At 48.7% G+C, this 9,008-nt stretch overlaps 2 protein-coding genes across 2 annotated transcripts in view; both read right to left on the reverse strand.

The window, feature by feature from the left end:
* The window catches only part of LOC121084717 (natriuretic peptides A-like), a 13,961-nt gene extending 11,924 nt beyond the window's left edge, over positions 1-2,037 (reverse strand). Inside the window, exon 1 of the mRNA XM_040586551.1 lies at positions 515-2,037. Coding sequence (XP_040442485.1) covers positions 515-634 — 120 coding nt within the window. The 5' untranslated portion in view covers positions 635-2,037. The remainder of the gene's footprint in view (positions 1-514) is intronic.
* Positions 2,038-4,923: 2,886 nt separating this feature from the next.
* LOC121084464 (natriuretic peptides A-like) lies at positions 4,924-5,613 on the reverse strand. The gene is made up of 3 exons (XM_040585908.1): positions 5,503-5,613; positions 5,074-5,374; positions 4,924-4,949 (listed from the first exon to the last, which is right to left on the reverse strand). Exons 1-3 carry the CDS (start codon positions 5,611-5,613, stop codon positions 4,924-4,926), a joined length of 438 nt encoding a protein of 145 aa, XP_040441842.1.
* Positions 5,614-9,008: the final 3,395 nt, after the last annotated feature.

A 9,008-nucleotide genomic window follows, 5' to 3' on the forward strand; every position in this document is an offset into this window, starting at 1 on the left:
ATACTATTCCTCTAGCAACTTTTCTAAAAGCTTGACTTTGCATGCTCCACTTCACCTCATCTCCCATGCACATGCAGCCAGTTAGTTCTCTTAAATCCGCAAAGCTAGAAGCCGTCCTGCTTCACTGTTCCTGCCATTTAGTGGGGTAAACAGGAGCCCACCTGAAAGTTTTCTGTTTGTTCTTATAGAGCTACTGAGATGATTTTTTCCCTCTCTGAGACTTTACTCTCAGGAATGTCGATCTTTAAGAGAAAAAGAACTGAAAACCCAAAGCAGGCATCCCACAACATCAGAATTTTGTTTCCCACTGCTACCCAGGAGATCAAGTGAACCCAGCACTAGAGGATATTGCTCTATAGAGCTTCTTTGAACCCCTGTGAGGAACTGAGACTTTGTACCTGGCATGTGATCACTGATGTGGCTATCCGATCATGCGAAAGAAAGGCAAAAACGCCACCTCACACTCTGCTAAGCACCCCAAAACTTTAACCTTGCAAAAGGAGAGAGTCCTCACCTCCATGCTGGCCAGTTCTTTGGCAGGGCTGAGGCTGTAAATAGGGTTGGCTCTGCTGGACTGAAGTTGGATGAGCAGCAGCAAGAAGAAGCCGCAGGAAAATGAGCCTTTAGTGTCCATGGCGCTGGGTTTGTTGGGAATAGGAAAGTTCAAGCTGTCTCTTCTGAGATGTTTCTTCAGGTCTCTCTCTTCCTTGTTGTATCCTCTCTCTTCCAAAGCTTGTCTTTTATACTCTTTGGGTGTGATCTCTGCTTCCTAGGTTATCAGTGGATTTATCTGGGGCACATTCCAGTCCCACTGCAGGCATGCAGCTCTGTCAAGGGAAGATTCCCTTTATTAGCTGTCATTAGGCAGCAGCTGCTGTTGCTGAGGAATGTATGTCACAAGTCAGTGATTTCATGTCACTCCCCCTCCTCTTGATACCAGGCGCTGTGATTACATAGTCCAGTTGGAAATTCTTAGCGATTTTCTTTCAAGAGACCCCTATGGTCAGATTTACGGAGATGGGAAACAACCCTGAAACTGCTTTAAACGCTGCTCAGTGAGCAGCTTTCCACAGGGAAATTGCCTTTTACAGATAAAAACAATAGGCTTTTCAGATGAGTCTTTGATGAAGAGTAAAGGCTGAAGATAAATCTACTTTTAGGACACCTAAGTTGTTGTGCACACTTTCCTTCTAGATATGGAATATGCACAGCCACCACATACCGTGGAGTGTGCTGGAAATCCCAGGTTTGGGACACTTCTCTTTTCCCATTTCTGTTGAGGTGGTATCACCGTTGAGACTTTGTATGTTGCCAACAACAGAGGCGCCCTGATCTGCACCTCAATACAGACGGTAACTTCTAGACTGACTCCGCAGGGACATCGAGTACCTCCAGCCCCCTCGACAACTTCGGCACCGTTGAAAAACACTAGCCTTTATTAACAGCTAAACATTTAAATCAATGGGATTTCTTTAAACATCGATGGTAAGACTTGCCCCCATATCAATAAAATTTAAAGAAGAGATGATCAGATTCAGGAATAATCTTCTTGTACCGTCATACAAGAAAGCAACTTGCTCGGTGAGAACTTTAGATAGATGGTTTTCATTGTTATTCAGCAAAGGTATCAGAATTTGGCCCCAAGGAAGAATGAACAAATTTGTGTATATGGGTATTTTGGGAGGGGTTAAAATTAAATGTTTCGTTTAATATATTTAAAAATATTTATTTGTTTCTTTGAGAGCTGAAGTTTTCAGGATTAGCTAACAACTGCCTATGCTTAAATGAGAAATAACAAAAATGCAGATTTCCTGCAAATTCCTCTTCCAGCATTGCCTTTGTGCGTATAGTGCAACTAAAAATTGTTTTTACAGAACTGCAGAAGAGTTCTAAATAGGCAAGTGTATTGCTTACCCTGCATTTTCCTAACATTTCTTATTATTCTAAATTGAAACAAGAATTAATATATAAGCATGTTGAATATATCAGTCTAGTAATAATTTGTTGACTTTTAAAATGAATATAAATCTTGAAAGAATCTCCTGAGTACAGTTTCTTAATAAGAATAGAACAATAAAATATTTCTTATGTCTTAAATTAACATGGTGTTTGTGTACAAATGTGTGCACACGCTGTTCACGTGATCAGCTACCAAAATTATACTAGAAAGGACATTCTCAAGGTTGTGAAGTCAAGCTCAAAGGCTACTTTTTCCTAATATAGCCTGAAGTCAGCCCAACTCTGCATGTGTTCTGATGAAGCCCTTTATTATAAGAGCACTCCCTTTTTTTCACTAATGCTTTCTTTTTTCAGTACATGGAGGCAGTACTCATTTTCTGTATTATTGTATGTCTCAACACATCCTTCCTTTGTGTTATAAGAAAGAACTAAGATCCTGATAGGTTTGTTTTTGGTTTTTTTTAATTAACACTCCATACTGCAGTGTCTGTATAATTCACTACTTAGTTACAAGTATTATCTTAATACTGCTCTTGGGTGTGTGTATGTGTGTGTTTGTGTCAGGGCATAATTCCAGTTTGTAAACTGTGACGCTGTGAGAAAATAATTCAGAATTATTCATTAATATTGAGTGTCCAATTTAAAATACCTAGGATCTGTTATTATTTTAATTTTTGTTTCTTTGCTTTCATACCCCCTCCCCTCCCCCTGTTAAGTATTCTCTAGTGCTGTCTCTGTGCAAAAATGTTCTCTGTCATTTGGTCTGAGTTTTGCCTGATAGCTCAGCACATCTGTAAAGCAACCTCTGGGGCACAAACCCAGCTGCAAGAAATTGAGGAACATGGTATCAGTCATAGGCGTGAAATATTTAGCTTTGAGTGACCTGTCCCTGTGAAACAATGTAATATTCTAGGATTGCATTCAATAACCTGGACCCAGAGACACTCCTTTCTTTCACTGGTTTGTTCCTTTTCCATCTTCCATATTCTACAGCAGATAAATGAGGTGTAGGTGTCTGCTTTCAGCCTTGGCAATGCTTTTCTAAGATGGGGAGATTTTTGTCCACTGTTTCACGTTGTATGTATGGAAGTATGTATATGGGATAAAATGGCTGACAGTCACAGTAGCTACCGTATTTTCAAAGCAAAATTCTGCCCTCTGTTATCCATCTCACAGTTCTGCCAGAGCAAATGGAGTGTAAAAATGTCAGAACTCAGCTCATCACTGTTGAAGCCATAAAGCTTACTTGTTTGTTTGCTTGTGGGGTTTCAATATCATCACTCTGGCAAGATTAATAAGAACTTCAGGCTTTATGGCCCAGCAATGGATAGTCAAGATCCAGGCACTGGCCATTTGCCTAGTGAAACCCCTGTTGGGAGCCTTAGCAGCGCAGCAGGTTCTTATAAAAAGCGTACTGCGAGTGGTTTTAGAGTTTGGAAGTTGGCACATTTCCCCGATATGGGTATGGTTGCTCAGAGCAGAGAGTGAGAGCACCACGGGTGCTGCTGGCAGCCCTGTGCATGGAACCCGGTGAGCAGGGGGATGGTACATGGATGGAGCTGAGGGTGATGTTGCCCCTTTCCCAGCGCTATCATGAGATGTCCTTAGTTTTCAGCCGTGTAAGGTTAAGGACTGTAAGCTTAGGTGCTAGTGTCATGTGGATTCCTTCTGCTGATAGATCTGTCCTAACTGATGCCACTACATGCAGCACATCCTTCCAGTGGTATCCATTCTGCTGTTGCCATTTTGCAGCTGGAGAGTGCTAGGGTGTAGCTGAGTCTAAGCAGCCTTGGTAGTCCTGTTCAGAGGAAAAGGCTGGATTTGGGTTCCTTTCATCTCCCAGTGACTAAACCCTTCGACAAGACTGTGCTGTAGCCCACTCAAGCTCTCTTTCTCTGCCTTGCAATTCAGTTAAAGAAGGAAATGAGGAGACAAGGCTGTTGGTGTGGGAAACAGGAAAATGTCATGATGTCCGGTGCGGGGCATGCAGCACCGAGATCATAGGACAGGCCGTGCTGCAGTTGATGGCTGAGTGGTGCCTCACTTTTTCCATGGGGGGGAAGCTTACGGTCATCCCAAACATGGGTTGTTTCTCCCGCTGATGGTGATACATTATCTCTGTGATACTTTCCCTTGCTTTGCCGGGCTTCCCAGGTCTGGCACAGGCAGCGCCCTGTCGGAGCTGGGTGCCAGGCGGTGCCGTGAGCCCCTCTGCCGCCTCGGGGCTCCCTGTGCCGGGGAGGCCGGGGGTGGGGGGGCTGCGCCGGGCCGGGGGGGAGGGGGGGCTGCGCTGGGCCCTGGGGGGCTGCGCCGGGCCGGGGGGGCTGCGCGCCGGGCCCGGGCCCTGGGCAGGCGGGGGGCGGCGCTGCGCGTGCGGGGAGACCGGCGTCTGTCCCGGGTGCTGAAGCCTCCGGTCCCCGGCATCCGCTGCCTTCCCGTCCGTCCGGGCCCCCGCGCCGCCCAGCTCCGGCGCTGCGACCGGCGGGCTGGCCCCGGACAGGGATGTGATTAACCCCAGGCCCGGTGCCCACCTCTTGGAGGATTCACAGCTCGCAGTAGTGAAGCTGTCAGGAGAGGCATCCCTGCTCCTGCCACGGGCCCAGACCTGGCATCGGTGCCTGGCAGTGCCTTTTCAGTGCAGCACTCTCTGCTCGTTGTCCTGGAAGGACAGCCATCCTTCCTGATGCTGCGACCCTCCGGCAAAGGCTTGTCCAACCCGGTGGGACGCTCTGGCCAGGGTCGGGACCGAGCCCTGAGGGCAGAGGGAGAGGAGCGCTCTGGAGGGGATTGCTGTATCTCCTGTCCGTGTGCTATGCCGTGACCGTAAAAACACTCGCAAAAGGCAATGCAGGCTTTGTAGAAAAGTTTATTGCTCTGTACCCCACCGCCGCGGGGGCTGCGGGCAGCCTGGCTGCTGGACACTGGCCTGGAGGCGCAGGAACCGCGGGGGAGCCCGTCCCGGCCTCAGCTTCTCCCTCTCCTCCAGAAACCTGGGCGAGAAGGGCAGAGCGCTGCTGGGGCCGCGCCGGGGCCTTCAGCCGGGGGCAGCGGCTGCCCCGGCCGCCCCGCTCCGCCCCCGCTGCCCGGCGCCGCCGGCCCTCACCCGGCACCTACGGGCGTTGTGCTGGCTGCAGCCCAGCGCCGTCTGCGCGCCGATCCGCTCCATCCTCGTCCCGAAGCAGCCCGAGAAGTGTCTCCGCCTGTGGGAGGAGAGGAGGCTCCTCCACGGGCTCTGCCCCTCCGCCGGCTGGCGAGGGCTGGGCACCGGGAGCGGGACACCGGGCGGGCTGCTCCCCGCCCCCGGGGCGTCCCGCTCCGAGCCGCCGTCTTCAGCCCCGGCCACCGGCTCGTCTTCCAAGCCCGGTTCCCCCTCTTCCTCCTCCTCCCGGAGCTGCCCCAGCGCCTCCAGCAGCTCCTGGGGAGGGAGGGAGAGGGGAGGGGCGAGGGCCGCGGCGGGGGGACCCGAGCCCCGCTCCTGTCCGCTTCGCCCCGGCGGGACGGGGGTGGCCGCCCCGGCGCCCCGGCCCGCCCCGGCCCCGGTACCTGCAGGGACAGCAGCTCCGCACCGCGCTCGCCGCCGGCCGGCTGTGCTCCAGCCCATGGCAGGGCGAGCAGCAGCAGCGAGGCCCCGCAGCACAGAGCCGGGAGCTGCATCCTAGGCCTGTCCTAATCCTGTCCTAACCCGGCTCGGCACCGTGGCGCTGCTTTGCCCATGGATGCCTCTCCTTATATCCCCACTCTCTGCCCAGAGGGAGCTCAGCTGCCTCCTGCCAGATCCCCGCAGGAGCCGCAGTGCGCACTCTGCCCCCCGGCTTTGATAAGGGAGCTGGTTACAACTGGTCCCACAGGTGACCCTCCAGGAGAGGGGGGTCCCCTGCGTGCAGCAACTCCTCCAGAGAGAGAGAACTGCCCTGAGTCATCCCCTCCCCTCCTGGCAGCACTCATTTTCCCAGTGATTTCCTCCCCCTACACTCTCCATCACTGTTAGGTAGAAGCTGATGCAGTGAAAGGACCTTGCACTTTCTGCCTGTTTGCTCTGCCTCACATCTGCAGGCATGCAGGAGCTCTGAGCTGGCCCAAGCAGGGCGCTGATTTCCTCCAAGGGCATCATTTCTCTTCCATGGGAGAGAGAAGTGGGGGGAATTGGAAATTGTCCTGTCTGCAGCAGCTCCCAACTCCTTTTTTCCCAGTACACATATTTTTGTGCTGTGTGAATAGACCATGTCCTGAGATTTGGCTTTAGGCGATCTTCCTTGCAAGTTCATGTGATGGTTCTTGACTTCCTCAGTCATTGTCTGCAAGCCCTTCCCTCCGTAGGTAACAGGCACTAACCTTTTAGTGGCCTAAGTCTGCCCTGAGCAATGGCATAGCTGACCGCTTTGCTATAAACTTCACTTGCTCTCCAGCCACGCGTTGGCTACAGCGGTGAATCAGTCACCACCTGCTCCTGACATCCTACCATCTTTCCCATAAATGATGGTGTTTTCTGGCCCCCACAGCTTGGGCTGGAGTGTGAAATTCTGATGGAACAAATGTTCTTTCTAGAAAGCCCAGGGGCCTTGTGCCAAGAAAGAGATTTTGTAGCTCTTTGGATTTAGACTCCTGAGATAAAAGTCTCTGAATTACCAATTTGGCACCTGTAACAGGCAGACTGTTTGTATGAAACTTTCTCTTATTTTGCCTCAGAGCTTTACAGCAGTTTCTTATTAACTTTCAGTAAAACTTTCAGCATCTCTCCTGTGTGAGTGGCAAATTTCAACTATAAATGAGTACAATTTCCACTGATCCTGGGGTGCAAGTCAAGATGACCCTGTTAGATCCTTACAGACAGAGTGCCAGAACTCATGATGTCCAGCGGGAAGAGCAGCAGACAGGGTTCTTTCAATCACTGCCTGGGTAATATTAAAGCAGTTACACTGAGAGTCTGCCTTCTGCCCTCCTTTTTTGCTTAGCCAGTACACTCATAAATCTCTCTGATTTCACTTGATATGTACCAGTTTCTGCTTGGGCCTTTGTTTCAGAGATTGTCCTAAGGCTCAGCAAAGCCAAACAAAGCCTTTCCTCTGAGTTCAGAGGGTTTTGAACCAAGCTGTTGTGGACTTATTACTGCTAGGTGCTGTACGAACAAGCAGCAATATACATTATGTTTTTACATCTCCTTTCTCCATTTTCTTGACCTTCTGTTCCACAAATCTACCTACAGGTGACATAATTTATCTTAGAATGGAAGCAAACTAGCAGTGTCAGCTGTTGTGGGACAATAATGTCTGCATTCAGAAGTCTTGACAGTTGGCAAGTGGTTCTGTTTAAAGCATCAGAGCAAAGAAGAATCTGGCAGAGAAATGACGTGCATGTTTTGAATGTATGGTACATGACCGAAGGAAGCTTGTGTCAGGTGGGAGTGTTATGTTGATACAGAATGAGAGCAGATAGCTAAGGTAAGGATGTGCATCATCTTCAGTTTTGTGTCCTTTACTAGACAGGAATGGAAAGGGATAAAGCAGTAAAAGTGTATGGGATCTGTGTGATGACCAAGGGAAATAATACAATTTAGCCCTCTAATAATAAACTAGGCAGAGCAATCTTGAGTCTTGGATCAGACCAAATCTTGATTGCTGCCTAACATCACTTATAAACAGGTACCCTTAAAGCAGACACATTTGAGAAAGATATATCTATGTTTCTTTCTGTTTAGGAGGGGTTTTATTGCAGGCTTTTCTCCTCAGCAACTTCTGTAATCCCAATCTGTAAATTCATGCACTGCTGTTTAGTGGAGATGGAAATGACACAGCTAGAGATGAGCTTCCGCCATCTGACTGGCATGCTAACTTCAAAGGTTGCCTTTGATGATTTAAATGCTAATAGAACCCAGCAAATTACCTGCAGTACAAACACACCTGGCTTCAGTCCTAGGGATCTAATTATGGAGTCTTTTATGTGAAATAAATTGTTCTTGCTTTCTGAAAAGTGGCTTTAAAAATATTCACACAAAATGCCAGGTGATGGGATGGCACATTACTGGCTCGGGCTCTGTGGAATTGGCATTCTTAGCTGTTTCTTATTCATCTTCTGTAGGATTCCGTTCACAAGCGCTCACAGCTCAGTCTTCAACCTCCTCTGACCCCTGTTATTTTATCTGCAAATAATTTCAGTGACTCACAGTTTATCTTAGTGTAGCTGAGTTTGAAAACAGGCTGAGGATGTTCAGGAAACAAACTCCAGTAGCCCTTCATTGGAGTTTCAGTGAAACAGCATTATCCAGAAACTTTTATGTCTATGAGAATGTGCCTGTTCCTGGGATTACTGAGAGCTGGGAGCAAGCTATCAGACCCAGGATTATCAGGAAGGAGACTGTAACCTTCTCATTAGCACCAACTGCCACAAGATGCTAGCTCTTCATTGTTTGACACCATAATGTCCATGGGCTGTGTGGATTACCCATAGAGGTTGCACCTGGGCCAGCCCCGGGGCTAGCATGCCTGACGAGGCACTCTATGTAAGAAGGCTGGGTGCTTCTTGTCGTGTTCCCACAAGTAAGGATGTCTGCTGCTTCTGAGCATGAGTTAGTGGTATAGAGGGAAAAGAAGTGAAAAATCCTTTTCTGACTGTATGAAGGTGTGTTAAGTTAGAATAATGAATCAGAAATCTCTTTGCTCATGTTTGTGTGGGGCAGAGGTCTTTCTATGATGGAAGCTACAGCAAGGGAGAGTGTTATCTGTATGGCCCAGCAAGACTCCAGACTTCCAGGAGAATTTTTCTGTGAATTACTCTGGTCTATGGGGCTCCATCTAGAAAAGCTGTTCACACTGATCAGACTGTAGTGTTTCTTTTAAGACACGCATAGCTTGTCTGCTGATATGTGAATTATGCTGAACACTGATTTATTCTTTAATCCTTCATTCCCGGCTTTAATTCTTTATCTGTTTGCTGAAATCCTTCATTTTCTTGTTGCTTTGCTCAGGAAAGGCAGCACAGAGTGTAGTAAATTCATTACATGGACTATTCCATTGTTCAAGAGCTTGTACGCAGGGTTGCCTATGTAAGTGATG

The sequence above is a fragment of the Falco naumanni genome, chromosome 3 (assembly GCF_017639655.2).
Source record: "Falco naumanni isolate bFalNau1 chromosome 3, bFalNau1.pat, whole genome shotgun sequence".
In the NCBI taxonomy this organism is placed as follows: Eukaryota; Metazoa; Chordata; class Aves; order Falconiformes; family Falconidae; genus Falco; species Falco naumanni.

Excerpts from the sequence above, each read along its gene's own strand:
- LOC121084464 (XM_040585908.1), bottom strand. The coding sequence starts at position 5,613 with ATGCAGCTCCCGGCTCTGTGCTGCGGGGCCTCGCTGCTGCTGCTCGCC. Across the intron at positions 5,375-5,502 it reads CGGAGCTGCTGTCCCTGCAG|GAGCTGCTGGAGGCGCTGGG; the intron begins GTACCGGGGCCG and ends CTCCCTCCCCAG. Across the intron at positions 4,950-5,073 it reads CTGCAGCCAGCACAACGCCC|GTTTCTGGAGGAGAGGGAGA; the intron begins GTAGGTGCCGGG and ends CTTCTCGCCCAG.